Below are 20,030 nucleotides of genomic sequence, written 5' to 3' on the forward strand. Positions count from 1 at the left end.
AGAGGTCAATAGTGTGCAGGTGATCCAATCACTTGGACATGTAGGCTGAAAAGATTTTGATTGGCACATCCACCTGCCTCGTCTGGAAAACATGCTTTTGAGTGACTTGGAACGCTGTGTTCTCAGAATGGATCTCTAAACTTTCACTCCAAACATCTGTGAAAAGAGGAAAACAGAATGTATTGCTTTTTTTATTTAAAGGCATAAGAGCTGCCACTTTCAGTACCTTAGCCACCCACTTTTCAGCAATAAAAACACATGCACGTACACACTCACACACACTCTGCTATTCAGCTGACAGCAGGCGTCTGAAGTGTGGTCAGGTTAATTTGCTCCAGGCTTCATTGCACGCAGGCGCACGCTCTTTGCTTACTCTTCGATCACGCAGCCTCATTGTCCTGTGTGAATGAGAGTTAGGCTCTCCTGTGGAGATTCACGGTGTGAAGTGACCCATACCGCTGCGCTGTCAGTGCAGACAGGCGTGGGGGATAAATAGTCATTTGGGTGTAGCTGATGTGTTCCTGCTAGAGGAAATGTGCTCCTGCCGTGCTAGTAAAACTTGTGCTGCAAGAGATTGACAGAGACAAAAAGCTTTGTTTCTTTTTCTATCCGATTTTCTATCAGACTAATAACATGGCTTGATTAATTACAGTCTTTCTTAAAAGCTGCACTACGTAAGATTTCTTGTTACAGTTGGAAGAATTAGCAATACTGAGTCAGGGGAAAAAGATAAAACACATTAAAGCATGGTGTCCATGTGCTGCTATGAGTCACCTTGTAAAGCCCAAAATAATAATTTAAAGGGAGAGTTTTTCAGACCATGTCATATATCTTCACGTATTAACGACCCTTAAAAAGAAAGTCCAGCTTAATGTTTAGATCTTAATTGCAAAATAAACCTATACTGATAAAGATATGATGACAATTGTAGGTAACTCACTTTCATCCTAGGAAAAGTTTTGACTGAATTCTCGTTCAGTATTTGACTGAATACTCATTCAACATGTTTGTAATAATCAGATTAATTCACTCAGAGAAGGGATCAGAAACACGAAATATTCTTTCACATGTTTGCAATTACGCATTTTCACCAGAGAGGTCTCCAAATCCCCTAAACTTACATATTGTAGCTTTAAGTAAAATACACCAAATATGAATCAGTGGGCCACACTCCTTGTCATGGTTGCACATTACTCCATTTACATGAAGTAAGTTCTGATAAGATGCACACCAGTACAGTGAAGGTAGAGGAGCAATGACATTTCTGTCAGCACTAACTTCAGTAATAACTTTCTAGGTATGCAGTACCAGAGAAATGTAAATGTTAGCTCCAGCCTCATGTCGACACCCCCCACCCACACACACACAGACTTCTGAAACCAAACTCAAACTTGGCTCACACTTTTGAGTTTAGTATTTTTAGTATGTAGACTATTTTTCAGGCTCTCCTCTTTCTGTTTCTCTTTGTACATGAGTATGTGTTTTAATAAGTGAGTATTTGTATGCAGGTGTTTTTGTTCAGGTTTTTAAATGTTTGTGTGCTTGCGTATATGTCTGTGTTCTCCAGCTGCTTGTAAGGACCACCGACGCGCTCTGGAAGTGTCCCAGCACTCAGAGGAGATGGGCCTGATTCTGGGTGTTTGTGCAGGGGGTCTGGTGGTGCTCATTCTGCTGCTGGGAGCCATCATCATCATCATCAAAAAAGGGTAAGGATCACATTGAACAGCCTCTAGCCCAAATTAGACCTGTGACATGGCATGTTGTGCTTTACCATGAATTACCATGAACCATGAATGGCTTCACTGTGTATGCAGCTTGTAAGCAACACAGAGTTCGCATTTGTCTTGTGTTTATTAGATACAGATAACTCTATATCTAAACACTTAGATATAGAGGAGAGAAGAGAAACTCTTTTCCCAATCCCAGATGCTCTGTTCTGAATTTCAGATGCAGATTGGGTCGCTCATAGATGACTAAAGCTAACAGTCGCTCACGTTTGCTGTCTCCAGTCTCCCACAGTGTGGCAGGGCGGCTGCAGAGAGCTTTCATCTTCTGAGATTATCTGGGTGTGAAATATTTAATTAAGGAGAGGTGCAATTCAATTACTCACTTAATTAGGCCTGGCCTGGCATCAGCCTGACCCAGAAACGAGCTGATAATTGGGTGGGAAAAGGTGTGCTTTTGAAGATAATTAGCATGCTTCTCCAAAGGTCCAGGTGCTGATAAGAGAAACAGCCCATGATCCACTGCATCTATCTCAGAGTTTAATCTCCACCAGCAATCTGAGAAAAGCCGCTTGCTATTTCTCACTCAAACACATTTCACAACTTGGCGTTGGGGCAGTTCCTGAAAAGAACCTATGACATAATGTGAAATATTTGTCTTAGTTTAGGGGAGTAACTTAGGCTAGAGAAGTAGCTTGTGCTAGGTATTTACATTCTGCTTATGATGGATTGCCGTCAGATAGAGTTAAACTGTTTTAAAAAGTAGAAACAATTCAATTATTGATGCTATCCTAACCAATATTGGCAGAAACACATTTATAGACTTTGATAAAGTCCCCTTGAATTCGTTAAAATGTATTGCCAGATTAGTTGGACTGCATGCATGTCTACATTGGGCATAATAAAATGAATCAGTATGTTAAAGTGTAGCATGCTACCATGTCCTCTGTCACTACATAAAAGAAGCATGATGCTGTCTTAATTGCTAGAGCTAGAGAAAACATTCGAAATGAAATTCTAATCACAATAAAAGCCGACTGAAGTGTAAAGTGTATAGTTATATAACTGTTTGTTCATATTCATAGTAATATATTATTATTATTCAGCATATAATGAATTATAAAGCTCATTATTCAGTTTGATACAATGTAGTGGTGTAGTGGATTCAATACATTTCTCAACACTGCAAAAAAAAAGGGCCTGAAAATCTATTAATATGTTAATGCTGCTATTTTCAGTTTATTACAGCATTCTTCCTTATGAAAGTACAATATTTTATAAAAATGCCCTAGCCACAACTAATATACTCTTACAAGTCATTTTTAGAGTAAAGAGATAGCAATATTTTCAGAGCAGTGGTGGGCTTGCTTGTTTTATTTTTGTCATACTTCATGCATTACAGAGTACTTATCAGAGTATTTTATTTACTACTGTCTGTTGAATATATTGTGCCCAATCCTGTATGTATTGAATCAAGAGGCTCGTATTGAACAATACAGTACAAATCATAGAAGTATAGATTCATATATAAGTATACATTCAGTTGTTTGCCCGCTCGAAAACTGTAGTTTTCAGTGCAAGCAAAAAAAAAAACAACTGAATTTGTAGCTTTTTAGGTTATGTACTTTATATATCAAAGCAAATGCAACAACAACATTAAGGAATCACATTATTAAAGCAGAAGAGTAGATGAAAAGGTAGATATAGATGGTTTTTTTTTGCCTCTGCATTAACCCTTTAAATGGCTACACACTTCTACAACCAAACAAGTCCATGTAGTTACTGAATAATAATAGTATGTGTAGTATGTACATGTATGTATATGTGTAAAAGCATGCATAGTATGTAATAAGCCTGGGACTTTAAGGGGTTAAAAAGGTTATATGTATATATGTCTATGCATAATAGTATGTATAGTTTATTATAAGCTTGGGACCTTAAGGGATGAAAAAGGTTAAACACAATGTTCCCCAAAATGAAAACAAAAAATGGTAATGAGATAATAATTCTTTGTTATTCTGTTCAAAGTGGAAATGTACAAAAAGTACTTTAAGTGCTTTATTGAATATTTCAGTGTTTCCGAGTCTCAAACAGTGGGACTGATTATGCTGCTAAGCCACCATGAAGTTGCTTCTGTGGCTGGTGATAGCGAAATTCTCTCTGGCAACAAAGCATTTAGTTGATTCATTAAAAGCTAACAAGGCAACATATTTGATTAGGCCATATCTGCTTTGGCTGTTGTATTGTCTGTCACTGCCTAGGTTCTGCATGTGTCACATTGCTGGTGTGGCCAAAGCAAGCCTCTGAGAGCCTGCCATTTTTCACACTAATCAGAACACTGGCAATGCTTGCATCTCATGTCCCCTCTCCCTTATTCTCTTTCTCTCTTTTTCTCTCTCTCTTTCTCTCTTTTTCTCTCTCCTCTCTTCTCTCCTCTCCAGAAGGGACTACTACTCTTACTCTTACTATCCGTAAGTGGCTTTTCCTCCATTGCACACCATCATTTCCCATTGCTTTAGCTTAGTGCTGATCAGAGAGCACATCAGTGAAGTAACAGTCTTACTCTCTCCCTCTCTCTCTCTCTCTCTCTCTCACTCTATCTATCTCTCTGTATTTCTCTATTGTTCTTTTTCTTTCTCATTCTCCCTCTTTCCCTCTTCATCTCCTTCTTTCTCCTTCTCTCTCACATTCTCTCTGTCTCTGTGTTATCAGTAGGAAGCCAGTGAACATGAATAAGACTCCCATTACCTACAGGCAGGAGAAGAGTAATATGATGGGCTCAATGGAGCGCAGCTTCGCTGACCAGAGCACACTGCAGGAGGACGAGAGAATGGCTCTGTCCTTCATGGATGCCCACACCTGCAGCACCCGCAGTAAGAGACATCCACCTACACACAGACACCCACTTCATGCAAGAAGGGCACATGAGCTTAGCAGGAAGCATGCTGAATATTATTAGGTATCACATTAAATAATTCACTTTTATCTTATAGGTTAGGATTTAAGAAATGTTAGGGGTCACGATGGTTGTTAAAACGGTATAAAGCTGAGTTGCAAAAGAGTCGAATACTAGTTATTACATAGGTGTTGATTACAGTTTGAAACTCAAATTAAACCCAAAATAGACAGTGAGTAACGTCAGAAAGAAAGAACACTAGCCTGCCCTGGAATCATTTTCAATGATTTGTGTCCTTTACTATACTGTACTTTACTGATTGTTTGGTGTGGCCTGTGGCATTTTACCAATTTCTTCTAAAATGTTTATAGCAACCTGCAGATACTTGCATTTTAGTTTTTTTTTTTTCAGACCCATCCTACAACACAGAAGATTCTTTGCAGACTGCATGCTCTTGTGCATCTATCACTTGTTTTCTTACCTAGCCTGATCTCTGTCCTGCTAACCGGACTTGAACTTTAGTAATCTACAAATTAATCCCATAGTTTTGTATTGACGCCAAATGAAAAGAGGCAGAATATCTCAGCAGACAAAAAACAGTGAGTGACATGCCCACTTCCAGTGCAAATCCTAATACGTATACCAACATTCAATATTTTGAACACTAAACACCGCTAAAGGTGCATGTTTTACTCCTTTTTTCAAATTGAATATGGTTGAATATAGTTCAGCAGAGCAAAGTATAGAGAAACTGTATATGTTCGACTTGTCTACACTGATGTCTAGCTTGTCTGCGTTAAAAGTCTACATACAGTTGAAAAATCATGAACATTTGCCGTTGATGCATGTCATTGCACAGCAATGTTTAATGCAGAAATCTTGTGATTCACTGTGAAATTAGCTGTTGTTTATACATTTGCCCCACAAACATAATGCTAATTTCTGTTAACTTCATATTTGCCTGTTACATTAGAATCAAGCTAGTGGTAGGAAGCGTTGACATTTCATAGCAGCTCTCTAAATTAATTAAAACATATGATGTAGATACAATGACAAGTTTATGTGACCCATTTACTAGGTCTCCTCGAATACACATTCCCAGTATTAACAGTCATGCAACAATCTTACAGCTTTCGTACTCGTACTGCAAACTATTCCACGCTTGCTGATATTTTTCATACACTTTATTGCCAAGAAATCAAAATGTGTAAAAAAAAGTCATGCCCCTTACCACTCAGGTATACCTTACAAGTCATTTAGTGCCGAGCTCCAGATCACCCTCACTCACACATGAATGAATACCAGTGCTCTTGCAGTTTAGGTCATTTTCACCCTGTTCAGCCTTTCTGGAAATCCACAGCACACTTAAATTAATGACTCAGTTCACCTACATCACCCTCTCTGTTCTATAGCATTTGTGTTGCTGCGTGCAGCTGAACCACTGTAAGGCTACAGGGCTAAATCATGACACTTCCTATGGCCCACTAAGCACCATTAACACATATATCAGAAAGAATGTAGAAAAGAATCTGTATGCAGAAAATGCTTGTGTTTACATTTCCACATATAGTACATACATCTCTCTATATATGTAGTTTACAGACACCTGCTCATCCAATGTTTCTTCTGAAATTAAGGGATTAATAGAGAGTCTGTCCCCCACCCCCCCTTTTCTGCAGGAAAAGTCTCTAAAGTCTCTACTCTACTCTACACTAGATGTTGGAACTCTGCTGTGAGGATTTTATTGAATTCAACATTTGGAGACATAATGTTATAGTGGTGGTATGTTGGTGGGTGTTGTGCTCCTAGTGCATAAGACACAGCAGTGCTGCTGGAGTTTTTCAACCACGTGTCCAATCACTGTCTACTCTATTAGACACACTTACCCTGTTGGTCCACCGTATAAATGTAAAAGTTTGAGACAAAGCTTATCCTCTAGTCCCTTATCAGTGTTCTGTTTCGGACACTGTTGGCTGGATATTTTTGGTTGGTGGACAATTCTCAGGCCAGCAGCGACACTGAGGTGTTTAAAAGCTCCAGCAACACTGCTGTGTCTCATCTGTGCAGTGCAACACACACTAACATGCCACCACGACATTATTGTTTCTACAGCCTCCTTATTAGGTCTGCTGATCACGTAGTCGAACACTTTACATTCATCAGTGGTGGTCAGTGGACCTAATAAGGAGGCCAGTGAATGTGTGCACATATATATATATATATATAAATATATATACATATGTGTGTGTGTGTGTGTGTGAGAGAGAGAGAGAGAAAGGGAGTATATGCATTCTGATTCAAAGCTTCCTTTTCTTGTGGAAATTGGGGCAAAAATACAAAATAATTTATTTGGCTCAAAACTGATTCAACGAACGATTAATAGTTGATGTTTGAAGGAGGAGTTCTCTTGATCAAAATGAAGCTTTAATGGCTCATCTCAAAGCTGTCTCGTCCACTCTCTCGAGTCTGCAGCATGTTCTGCTGCATACATGCTGGCTGCATCTTACATTCCTCACTTCTGACTGCTAATTTACTTTCATGCACAGCTGAAGTCATGAATTTATAATGTTCTCCACAATCACGTTTATGAATTTATAATTACACTGAGCTGAAAGCGACAATACCCATGGTAGTCATTTCTGTTTTTGTGTCTAGACAATTTCCTTCTTAAATGCTTTAGAGTAGTTGAACACGTGTGTGTGTGTGTGTGTGTGTGTCGATTCATGAATGTTTCTCCTCAGGTGATCCACGCAGCTCCATGAATGAGTCCAGCAGTCTGCTTGGTGGCTCGCCCCGGAGACAGTGTGGGCGTAAGGGCTCTCCCTACCACACAGGACAGCTTCATCCAGCCGTCCGCGTTGCTGACCTGCTGCAGCACATCAACCAGATGAAGACTGCAGAAGGCTATGGTTTCAAACAGGAGTATGAGGTGGGATTTGAATCAAAAAGCAAAATGACTGCACTGACAGTTCCTTTCAGACTCTCCTGTCTCTGACAGCAAGGCTAGAGAGAGAGGGGCAGCCTTTCTAGTGATTTATTCCAGCATTTATAAATGTCCCACAGCTGTCCCCACAGATTGCTTCCATTAATTGAAATACACTTGTGCTTAGTCTAGTGTCACCAAATATGCTGAGGGATATTAATAAATAGACACTGTTAGAGTGGATGACAGCATTCATAGGAGCAGATGTCATGCTGCGAGAGCTGCAGTCTCCAGGGGTCTCACAATGTGTCTTATCTGTTCTATAGCAAGGGTGATTTGTCAGACAAACCATTGTGCAGACCTCTCCTCATTCCACCCCACCATATACTTACATACAGTTATATACCCCATACGGAAGAAAAACATATGTACATAATATATATGTTGTACGTATGTCAAAAGTATGTCATTGTTGTGATGTGATTTCTTAGCACTGAAATGTCAAATATGCCATATGTAAGAAAAATACATGCAAATATTTTGTCATTCAGTATATACAGTGTATGCCCAAAAGTATGTCAACATCCGCTCTAATTTCTGCTATTTTAGCCTCACCAATCGCTAAAAGGTGAATAAAATCATGCATACCTCCATTCAGTCTATAAATATAAACATTGGCAGTAGAATTGCAGTATAATTACAACACTTGCACTGAAGACGTCCATGATTATAGGATTCCATCTTTCCCATAAGTCAGTTCATCTCTGAAACTGCCCTGGTCAACAACAGGTGATGTTATTGTGAGGTGTAATGATCTAGGAGCATTAACAGCTTAGCCATGAGATGTATAACCCACAGAATGGTACCACTGAGCTCTGAAGCTCAGAAAAATTGTCTGTCTTCAGTGACAGTGATGTAAAGCACCATCGGACAGTCTGACAGACAAATGGTTTGAAGGATGCTGGGAGAACGCTACCTGCCCTAATGCATTGTACCCGTTCTAAGGTTTGGTGGAGGAGGAATAATGGTCTGGGACTGTTTTTCATGGGCTGGATTCCTTAGTTCCATGACTCCTACAGCATTCAGTGACATTCCAGAGAACTGTGTGCCTCAAACTTTGTCACAACAGTTTGGGGAAGGCTGTTTCTGCTTTCAGTATGACAAAGGCCTAAAGCAAAAAACGAGATCCATAAAGAAATGGTTTGCTGAGTTTGATGTGGAAAACCTGACTGGCCTACACAGAGCCCTGACCTCAACCCTATTGAATTCCTTTGAGATGAACTGGAGCATCATCTGTGAGTGAGGACTTATCGCCCAGCGTCACATCTCGATCTCAGTAATGCTTAGGGGCTGAATGAAAGCATATCCCTGTAGCCTTGAAAAAAGGGATGAGAAAAGTCAAAGTCTCATATTTAGTAACTAGTTTTGGTAACTCCTTTATTGGTCACAACTTTACAGTTAGGAAGTGTTTTGGCTCATTCTTCCATACAGAAATATGTACCTGTAATGTGTCACCAAAAATCAGATGCTTGCGGATTGAAAACAAAAGCCCGGGCTTAAAAACTAAACTATCTGAGTCATATGACCTAAACACAGCTGAAACGTATTAGTATTCAGGTGAACGTGAACGCTGATAGGAGCATGAGGATGGGTCAGGAGTCATGTGACTTCGCTGGGAAGTCTGGGTATTGGAGTCCGAGTGAGACTGCGGGTTTGAGGGAAGTAGCTCCGCCACGTGATCCCCCAGAGGATTCTGGGAGATGTAGTCTTTGTCCATCTGAGGACTGGCTAAATGCGTGACAGTACCTATGTATACATATTTTTGACATATCTTGCTTGAATGGCCTGCTTCAGATCACACCACAGAATTCAAGAGGATTGAGGTCAGGGTGGTTTCCTACATGGCATTATCCTCTGAACGGCACTCTTGTTCAGTGCTTTTCTTATGGAGTACTCATGGACACAGACATTATCTAGTACAAGAGATGTCTGTAAATCATAAAAAATTTATTTCTGCACAAGGGGTTACGGGTTTGACATTTTCATTGCTGTGTGCTTGTGTAACTCCAGTCTTATGAGTTTCAGCTTTCTGTTTGGGGCTCTCTGAAATTTGATTATACCATATTGTACTTGGGGGGAATTATGTTGTGTTTTGTTTGTTTGTTTTGCTTATTTGTTTGTTTTATGACAGGCCAGGTGAAATTCATACCTTGGATGAATGCTGACTCCAGTTATCAGTATAACTGATCAATGAGCTTGATTGTTCTTTAAAGAAGATTGTAAATTGTTGTATGTGTTGTTAAATTAGACAATCTTTCATTTTTAATTAGTAATCTTAATGTAATCATTACGTTTAGAGGGGAATGAGTAAACATGAGTTCATGAAGAAGTAGAGTAAAGCTTAGAGTAAAGTCAGTAATTAGAGATTTGTACTTAGACCTACATGCGTTGCACTCAGTTCTCTGTTTTCTTCAAGCTCTGGTTTATTTACCACTTGAACTTCTCTTCTCAGTGGTGAGCTTGTGTACTGTGGACTCTTCTGCCCCTGTTGTCAGTTTCTCCACAAGCAAAGCTATGAGACAAAACATCTCTCTGTCCAATCAATGTGCCGGTACAAGCCAGCCCCTCTGGAGCTCTGCTTGTAGACTCATTAAACTCCCCCTCCCCTCAGGTGGAACAGACTTGGCCCAAAATCAATATACACACTTTTTGTGTGTCTAAGTGTGTTTGTGTGTGCACATACTGTATCTGTGTGTTGTGTGTTTGTGTAAGAACTGAGTTTTTTCACTGGACCTCATAATGGGAAGAGATGAAACAGAGGGGAAAAGTTTGAGCCTAACCCCAAACACCAACTCATAAACCTTATTTCCCAGTGGAAGAAGAACACTGGTCATTGATCTAGACCATGATGGAAGGATGAAGAAGGCATTGGCAGAGATAAGGAGAGAGACAGAGTGATAGAGAGATTGAGCTCCCTGTACCTGAGCCCCCAGTGATTTTTCCTCTAGGTCAAGGTTAAAAGGTATGAAGAGTTTATTGATTGCTATGGAGTTGAATAGAAAAGGGCAACATATGTGCCTTTTGCTGCTGTTTCTATAGGGTATGCTGAATTGCTACTATACTGAGTGTGGTAAGAGCCAAACTAGTCTGCTTAATTTCTTAATTTTTCAATTATACTAGTCTGTTTATTTATTTTTTTATTTGATAAATTATGATTGTATGCCATTAATAACTGAATTCTTTAAAATAGTATGCTTGCTTAACCATAGTTTGCCAGACCATTTTTTTGGTTAGTGTAACTTTGCCAACTGGCTCACAGTAGGCATAGGAGGTGAAGCCCTGGCAAGTGAGTATTTTAGTATTTTAGATAACCCAGTAACCACCTTCAACAGATAATCAACTAATTATTACAAGAATATTGGTTCTTCTGTAGAAAAATAGGTGCATTGTGGTTCACATATATTTATAAAATTTGGGAGGATATCTCAGCCCTTGGCATTAATTGGGGCAATGATGGTCTGATTCATTGCAGATGGAGAGTGGAGAGTGCAGATGACGAGCATTGCCCATGAGACCTAACTAAACTCGCTACTAACAAGAGCTTATGAGCCACTTCAGCTCCTCAGTGGGCCGTCATTGCCTATAATGGACAATAATTACTGTTGTTTGCTCTGTGGTTAAGTGCTCTGTGTGAGCCCCCTCACCTGCGTTTTGTTCAGCCATCTAGTTCTGCTAAACAATACTCTTGGGGCGTGCTTGTGTGCTTGGCAGCCCTGAGGAGTGGAGTAGAGCCTCTAACTGTAAAGAGAAGGTGGCAGTGTGTAATCCTAGACTGTTTCTTGGCAGGGTGGTTTTGTGACTTGTTGGGGGATATAAAGTCTATGATGCCCCCCCCCCTCTCTCTCTCTGTCTCTCTGTCTCTCTTTTGCACTGAATGACATGGTGGTGATTTTTCAGTGTTCAGATTATCAGCTTTTCCTTTGTTTTTTTTTTTTACCGACCACCAAAAGGGACTGATATTGCCAGGCCTCTCACAGGGGGACTACGGCTAATGAGTGTTTATTCTAGTGTGTTGCCATAGCAACAAAGGAAACATGGACAGGCATGAAGAAAATTTTTGATTTTTTGTGACATTAGAAATTGGGTTCTCTTATCTTTCTTGCTATGGCCTGTCAAAGGCAGCAGTTTTACTTCATCAGAGAAAGATTTGAGTTTGTAGATGCACTAGCTTTGCCCAGCATTGCAGATGTTAGTTGGCCAGAGAAATGTTGATGTTTACAAGAATTTTCAAAAATGTCATTATATTTACCCAAAACCATCAGAGGCTTAAAAAGGACCTCATCTTTGCTGAGGACGTTAGTAGTTTGATATTGAACATTTGTATATAGGAATTTGACACATGCACCTGATCTCTTTTCTAGAGCTTCTTTGAAGGCTGGGATGTCACAAAGAAGAAGGATAAAAATAAGGGAAGACATGATACGCTAATGGGTTGTGAGTTATCTTTTTATCTTATATTAAAGACAACAGTGGAAAAACCCAAATACATGTATATTACATTGCTGCTTTATAGAGCTACATCTACAGATTCCTTATTACTGATGTACTGTTTTGCATTACCAAGCCATGTTTCAAGTTACCAAACTGTCAAGATTGTTACCCTGTTTACATCTGGCCACTTCATGAGTATCGAAATCACACACAGAGAGGGATTATTCACACAACAACAGAGGTGTAAATGCAAAACTCACTTAAAACAGATCTAAATCTGATTGCCCAAATGACTTCAGTAAGTGGATTTATGTAAGCCAGACATACAATTGCAACTACATTTGTCTCTCCAAGCCTTATTTAACAACCAAAATATCACCCAATATATTATGTCATAAAAGATTGACTGCTGTAGGAAAAGAAATGATAAATGCTAAAAACATTTGAGGCAGCCACTAAACTTCTGCATAGAATATGAAAAAACAGAAATGAGGAACAACCTTTGTTTTTCGTTTTATGAGCTACTTTACATATTGCACACTTAATGGCAATCAAATATCAAATTTTAGTCTCACTAACCAGAGATGCATTGACTACCATGTGTAAATGCATACATTCAAATCTTATCAGGTTGCAATTCAGATACAAGTCACATAAAATGACCATGTGTAAACTTTATTAGACATTTCCAGATTTCCAACTAACATTTTTACGTCTGTGTGTCTGTGTTTTTGGGCGCGTTTCAGATGATCGCCATCGAGTGAAGTTGCACCCTCTGCTTGGAGACCCAAACTCCGACTACATCAATGCCAATTACATCGATGTGAGTCCTCAGTCCTACCTCTCTTCACAAAACAACCACAGTGTTTTCTGTTTTTACCCACCTCCCCCCTCGTGTCAATCCCATGTCTGTATCGGCTGTCCCTCTTTCTCTGACCCCTGCAATGACCTGAAAGATTGCATCGTTGTCCATTGGAGCTTTGAACTCACAATTGCGTTTCCCTGCAGAGGTAGTTTGGGGGTTTACTCCATAGATGCTTTGCTGTATTGATCGTGGTCCTGGCAAATCTGCTTTGAGATTATTGTCAAATATGCTGTTTAGGCTGTCTAGTAGCACTGGTAGAGTGCTTAAGAGCTGTAGAGTTGTCTTGTGTCTGCATGCCTCTTTGAAGAAGCCTATCTGTGTAGGCCCATCACAGTATTAATTTAGTTTTTTTCTTCCTGGAAAACATTTTTCTTCTAATGACAACCCATCAATACCTCCAATTATATGCCGCCACCCCACCCGCGCTCCATTTTCTTTATTAACATATACAAAGCATCTAATGCCATATATATAAAGCCTCTTTTCACATAGGCTGCTAAATCCGTGGGGAATTAAAACAGAGTGCTCTGCTTCAGACACTGCTCAACTTGACTGTCTGTACGTCTAGACTTGTTTACTTATGTCATCCATTCAGAGGCTACCTCCTCTCTACAGTGCGCCAGAGATATGTAAGGGAAAGTTAGACTGTATTGCTGCTTCATGGCTTGAAACGAAAAATAAAATAAAGTCATTTAAAGTCCAAATGCAAACAGCCACATGCATATGTTTTATGAAGCCATATTACTTCCCTCAGATTTACTGTGATCAATAATTTAATGTAATCTCAGATGGGCTTTGCCCTTTTCACATGCATTTCTTAATTAAAGATTGGATTAGTTAGTCTTTGCTATAAATAATTATAAAGCATAAACAGTCAAACACCTATTAAAGCAAAAAGTTGCACTAATTAGTTAATTTTTAATTACAGATTTGAAGTCTGGTTCTGTGACATTGACCATTAGCAGCGAGGTTTTTGTATTAAACAAAAATGACATTGTCATCAAAAAAACCTGGACCATATGAACCAGTGACCATTTATTCTTGGTCATTATCCAGCCTCTAAATGCTGAGGATCATTAAGGGAAGGGCAAAGAAAGTGCTGCAGCTGAAAGGATAAAGGATGTGGTGGTCGTGTTCTTGTTGTTCTCGTTCTTGTTGATGTTTTGCTTAAATGGGCAGTAAGAAGAGGCTTTTAAGGAGTGCGTTAAGGTAAGTTCAGGTCCTTTATTTAGACTCCCATCATGATGATGGTGGCCATTAAGGCGTGGGGCTTGTGGATCCAGGCTTTGTTAGATGTACTCACACAGCCTGAGGGCTTTTGCCAGTGTTTTCGAAATAAGGTTCGTACAAAAACACCTGAATTGTAAGAGTAGTGTTTAGTTAGATGGCAGTTGGCCACAACTCTCAGATTATTAACTCTCACCCTCAAATGATTTCTCTCCTCTTGGGCTATTGGGTTTTTCTTTATTAGTTTGTTGGCTTAAGAGAGGATGCTTTTAGTGTGTGGCAGAATGTTAAATTGTCATTTAAGCATGTGTGAATACACATAAAACAAGCACACACAGTGCTGTGAAAAAGTCAGAGACCACCCCTCATTTATTGAATTTCCTGTCAAAACAGCCATCAAGTACAAGTTATTCCTTTTTAGCATGAGGAAAAAAGCAAAAAACACAGATTTACCAGAAAATTACACACAGCCTGAACAACTAAATATGATATCAGTATGATATGTTTTAGTGTTTAGTGTTTACTGCTTCTAATTTGCTGCTTTTCAGGTGGCTTGCTTTGAAAGTTGGTTACATTTTCTGCTTCTCAGGATCCAGATAATCCCAAACATTGCCAGCGTCACGCTAGGGTCTCGACTCTGGTGTGGTCAGTGCATTGGTCTGAGAACACCAGCTTCTGATTTTCAAAATTTCTTCTTTCTTGTCTAGTTTCTTTTCTAAGTAAGGGCTTTTAAAAGCTACACACCCTTTCAGACTCATAGTGTTGAGTTGTCTTCTCACAGTGGAAGATGGACAGAAACACCTGTGGATTTTTCAGAGCTTGATTTTCTCCTCTCTCTCAAAGATTAAAGCTTTAAATACTGTTTATCTGATGGTGACGGTTTTGGTCTTACACGGTTGTTTGGAGTTCCATTTCTTCTATATCTTTTAATCATTTTTTTAAGACTAGTTTTGGGAACTGTTACTTTTCTTTGGCTTTCCCCTTCTTCATGCAACTTGATTACCTTATATCTAATATCCTCAGAAAAATGAGTATGTCATACTTAATGGTTGTTTTGGCTGGAAAGTAAATAAATTAAGGCTGGTCTCTGACATTTGCGCAGTACTGAACATACTCTGAACATACACACCTGCCCATATCCCCATTTACACACTCATACAAGTATGTACATCCATTTCTAATGTCGTATGCTAACACTTCCTCCCTCTCTCTCTGTTTCTCTCTTTCTCCCCATTTCTGTCTCTATTCAGCTTTCTTTGTGTAATCTGTCAATCCTCCTGCTCCCACAGCTCTTTCAGCTTCTCATTAACTAGCCTCTGTCTTCTCTTTTTCTACCCCCCTCCCCACCTCTACGACTTTGGACCCTGTAGATTCGGATAAACAGGGAAGTAAGTACTTCGCTGCTCTTTCTTCTCTCTTTCTTCTCTCCTCCATTTCCCCCTATCTCTTCCTCTCAACCCCACAGCACTCTATTTGTGTGAGGTGACGCTAGTAAATAATGTGAAACATTGCTCACACTGTGCTCACACTGTGCTTTCCTTGTTGTCTTTCCACTCCTGTGTCCACCTCCCGAGGAGCACAAGCTCCTGGACTCCATCTGTTCTGCACCCAAGCTTTATCATGTGCAATCTAGCCTTTACAGTGTGAACAACTGACAGACAGATCACGCAGCTGTCCTCAAATGTCTCTTCCTAACATACTCTCCTTGCAGAATTTCTGAAGGTGGATAAATAAAACAGAAGATAACCTTTGTATATTGACTTAGTTCCATAAACCTCATAATCTCAGTTTGCAATGCACAAATTCTTTGAAAAAAAAAGGATTTCTGCCATAGAAAGTCAAAATGAAATGCTTGAGTCATATAGCCATAAGGCACACACAGGAGCAGAAGGTTTTTGTTTTCTTTTACAAATTTAAATAATGATGTTTTCTGTATTTGTTTCATATGTACATTAACTATATATAGATATAGAAACATGTTTAATGAGCTGCCAAATGAATGTTCTTCAGATAAAGATTCAAAACGACAGTACAAATCATCTATTTAGACATTTTTCTTATTTTTACTGTTTTCCATGTTTTAGACTAGGTGGTGTCAAGCTGGAATATTTCTGGCTCTTCCACAGCTCTGCGTAGATAAAGATTTCCCTCTTCTAACACTCCAAGTTCTCATTAAGGCTGTGCTAATTAGCTGAAGAGTTAAATCAGGTGTGATTAACGAGGCAGAACACTAAACTAATGGAGCTGTGACCTGGAAGGAACTCAGTTTAACACCCCTCTGTTTTAGTTACCCTTGTGATAGTGATGACACCCTAAATTTAAAATAAAATATGGAATTACCAGAAAGTGTTAAATAAGTCACAACTAGCGTGTGGTGGTCTGCAGAAACCCTTCACATGGCAAAATTTTGACATTTTAGACTCTCACAAGAGTCGCGTTTAAAACGTGAGACATTTAAAAGAAAAAAAGCCAAAACTGAGAAAATCACATTAAAGGTATGTGACTTTGGCTGGGACAAAAAATACCCAGATGCGGTTTTACATGCCTAAGTGGTATAAGAATTATTTACTGAGCTCTGCTCTGATTTACTGATTTACAGTGAGTCACCACAATGGCTCACACAAAAGCAACATGTCGAAATGAACACAGGCAGGAAACTAAAATGAAACTCAGTGTAAATAAGCTAGATCGTTATACTATATAGTTAACTGTACTAGTTACTTGGAGCTTGCTAGTAGCTAGTGTTACCTATACTAGCTACTTGCTTTTGATCTCGACAACAATGCAAGGTAAATTAAAGTTGTTAGTTCACTATGAATGTTTCAGTTTAAGATGATCTAGCTTTAACTGTCAAAAAAGTGGAAAAACTCACAGCATGGCTGCTACTTACAGGTTGTTGTTAGGGTTGTGAAGCTAATAAAGTTGGAACTGCCTCTCTCTTCAATGTAAAATGCTGAGCAAAACCTGCTCCATACTGTCCAAGGTTCAAGAAACTGTCTGGAGTATCCGACAGATTTCTGCAGACCACCACGTATGTCTTAGATTCTTTGAAGTATCCCTCTTATGTCTTGATGCACCTTTACACACTTTTGGTAATCTCCTAAGAAGCTTCAGGAGCCACCTGAGATGCTTCTTGAAAAGGCTGGAAGATCCTGAGCACTTGTTGGCTCCATAAAAGTACATTTTGCATTCATACCTAATTCAAGCAATTCAGTATAATTCAACAAAATTCAAGCATTTAAGCATAAGCCTTGAAAAGCATACAATACAGTCTAGTGAGTCCAAACTTTTGACCGGTGGTGTTCATAATACGAAGCAGTTTTATGTAAAGTTTAATCCATTTATTAAGCACATTCACAGGAGACAGGACTTTGTTTGGTAAAGCACTGTGTCTAATAGTGTGTCAAAAACTTAGAACTTTTCTAAGAGGACCATTGTGTCTTTTCACTTTGAATCCTGTTAAGCTTCTGTGTGCTGCTGGGCATTATTCAGTCGGAATCTGGGGAATGGCGCTTTCCTCCTAGCTATTCCGGCTTTGCCGCTTAACAGCAGTTATTAGGATTGAAAGGTGGTAGTCAAGGAGAAATCTAGTGCTGTTAAATCTCTGAACACTGGAGCTCTTGTTTTTAGCTTTACTGACATAGAATGAGGTAAATTCAGCATGAGAGTCAGGACAGTTCGAACCTCAAATCGGTGTCAAAGCGTCTTCTATGGTTTTCGGTTTGTTCTTGCAGTGTGTCAGCTTCCACATAAAGTCCACGAGAGCTGGCGGCTTCTACATCAGGACCACTTTGTTTGCACTAACATCAACCAGAAAATAAGAGCCTCATAGTCCCACTCCACTTAGTGCGCATTTCAAAGCGAGACAAAAAGCCCGCTGCTCAGTCAGACATAATCTCAAAGTTGCTGCACGTAGCTGCTCTGCTACCTCCGAGCTCCTCAAACTTGATCTGATGGTTTGTTTTGCCAAGGGAAAAACTTTGGGATCTCCCTGCAAGAATCTCACTTTCTTTGTACCGTTGCCTCTGTTTCGTGTCTGTTTGAGTATGTGTATGAAAAATGGTTTGACTTTGAGATGATCTATAAAGGAGGCATTTTCAGTGTTCCTAAATGCAGCAGCAACAACGAAAGTCATGTCTCCATTATTTTCGCTATTGTCTGTTTAATGAAAACAGATCCAATTTGCCGCAGCATCTCCAGATAGCTCGATGACAAAAGGCTGTCTTTGATGAATGAATTGCATGCTTTGCAACACACAGCACGCCTCAAGTGACTCTCCCTCTCCACCAGTGCCAAACATAGCACTGTGCTGCATAAGTGAGTGTAGATATTCCTGATCTAGACATGTTAAGATATTTTGGAGGCTTGTGCTTGTTTGGAGAGAAGTGTTTGACAGTAGTGCAGGGCCTGGATTTATTTGTCAGGAGAACAAGTAAAAGGATTTTGCAGAACGCTAAGGTCACAGTGACTTTAGGGTGCATCATGCATTGGCCTAGTCAAAAATAGTGTGGTCACCATCAAAACAAAGGGATGCACTAATATGGAATTTCTAGGCCAACAAAGATAATTGATAATTACCACCTTGTAGTTGATATCAATTACTGTTACCAATTAGTTACATTGCAATCCATATAGGAAGTGCAATAGTGCGGTCAGTATAGGGTTAAAATCTGATGTTAGATAGTCTGTTAATTTTGCATAACCTGACACAGCTAAATTACAGCTAAATGACAGTTAACATGCTTATCCACCTACAATGGTCTGTGAATGTAACATTAGGTGGCTAGCCCAAGGACTCTTTTAGGTACAGCATTCCTGCAGGGACAAGGAACCATTAGTCTTCCAGTGTGAAGCTGTGTTGTTATTCAATGCAACTAGTAAATAATAAAGGAATATTTATAAAGATGGAAATGCACATCACTAGTGACTATATGGGCATCAGTGCATGGGCAAGGAAATATGGAACACCAAGTTATTGGTTGTAACTATCAGCTGTAATTCCAATATCGGTTCAGTGGTAATAATGACTTTTTCCAGTAATTGTCAAAAAATATATTGGCCTCCATGTAGAACAGAGGGTGTAACAATACACATATTTTCAGGTTTGAAGCAATTTTCAATAGCAAAACTTTTTCAGTGCCTGCCATACGACCCTCTTAACAAAACAAGCCACAAAAATCACAACGCTTACAGTTTATAAGTGGCTTCAAAAAAAGTCATTTGAGCACACATGCAGAGTATAAACCTCTCCCCCCTCCTCTCCCACTTTACTCTGACAGGACATACCCAGATTTCCACAAAAGATGGTAAAGGGGAGAACCTCAAAAGAGGCCACAAAGTGCATCAACACTACAGTTCAAAATTTTGAACAGTTTGATTTTGAACTGTATTGTTGATTTTGAACTGTATTGTTGATTTCATTTTTGATATTTTAAACATTTTTTTCCATTTTTTCAATACTTTATTGAAATGGTTACACTATAACTGTTGAAATATTTAGCAAATCTAGATGTTCATTAGAGAGGACAGATCCCTCTAGTCCTCTACAGGCATGTAATGATTAGCAGTTAAATGAGGTTTAGAGAGAGAGAGTTTGAGAAATGAAGAAGGAAAGCAGAGTGAAAGAGAGAGCACTGGTGGGAAGGAAGTAGAGAGTGGAAGTGACAGAGCGAAGGCGGGGAGAGAGAGAGAGATGCTCATCTGGCTGTGCCCAAGGCACAGATGGCTTACTCAGCATGTCCTCTCTTGCCTGTCTTTCAGGGCTACCATCGATCCAACCACTTCATCGCCACACAGGGTGAGTATCTCTGCATGCCCCTCGCTGGAGTGCCACAGTCTGTGTGTGTGTGTGTTTGTGTGTGTCCAGCAAGATGAGAACCCATGGGGTCAGAGTAAGTCTTCCTC

At 39.5% G+C, this 20,030-nt stretch overlaps 1 protein-coding gene across 4 annotated transcripts in view; it reads left to right on the forward strand.

Annotated features, from left to right (window-relative positions):
- ptprub (protein tyrosine phosphatase receptor type Ub) overlaps positions 1–20,030 on the forward strand; it is a 241,553-nt gene that overhangs the window by 193,035 nt on the left and 28,488 nt on the right. For 2 of the 4 annotated variants that reach the window (XM_036587010.1, XM_036587002.1), the window contains exons 14-21: positions 1,568–1,706; positions 4,166–4,195; positions 4,437–4,597; positions 7,362–7,549; positions 11,965–12,037; positions 12,781–12,857; positions 15,497–15,514; positions 19,887–19,923. In XM_036587010.1, the coding sequence (XP_036442903.1) occupies positions 1,568–1,706; positions 4,166–4,195; positions 4,437–4,597; positions 7,362–7,549; positions 11,965–12,037; positions 12,781–12,857; positions 15,497–15,514; positions 19,887–19,923 (723 nt within the window). The remainder of the gene's footprint in view (positions 1–1,567; positions 1,707–4,165; positions 4,196–4,436; positions 4,598–7,361; positions 7,550–11,964; positions 12,038–12,780; positions 12,858–15,496; positions 15,515–19,886; positions 19,924–20,030) is intronic. The other 2 variants (XM_036587018.1, XM_036587027.1) reach the window with 2 other exon arrangements.

Source organism: Colossoma macropomum, unplaced genomic scaffold (genome assembly GCF_904425465.1).
Source record: "Colossoma macropomum unplaced genomic scaffold, Colossoma_macropomum, whole genome shotgun sequence".
In the NCBI taxonomy this organism is placed as follows: Eukaryota; Metazoa; Chordata; class Actinopteri; order Characiformes; family Serrasalmidae; genus Colossoma; species Colossoma macropomum.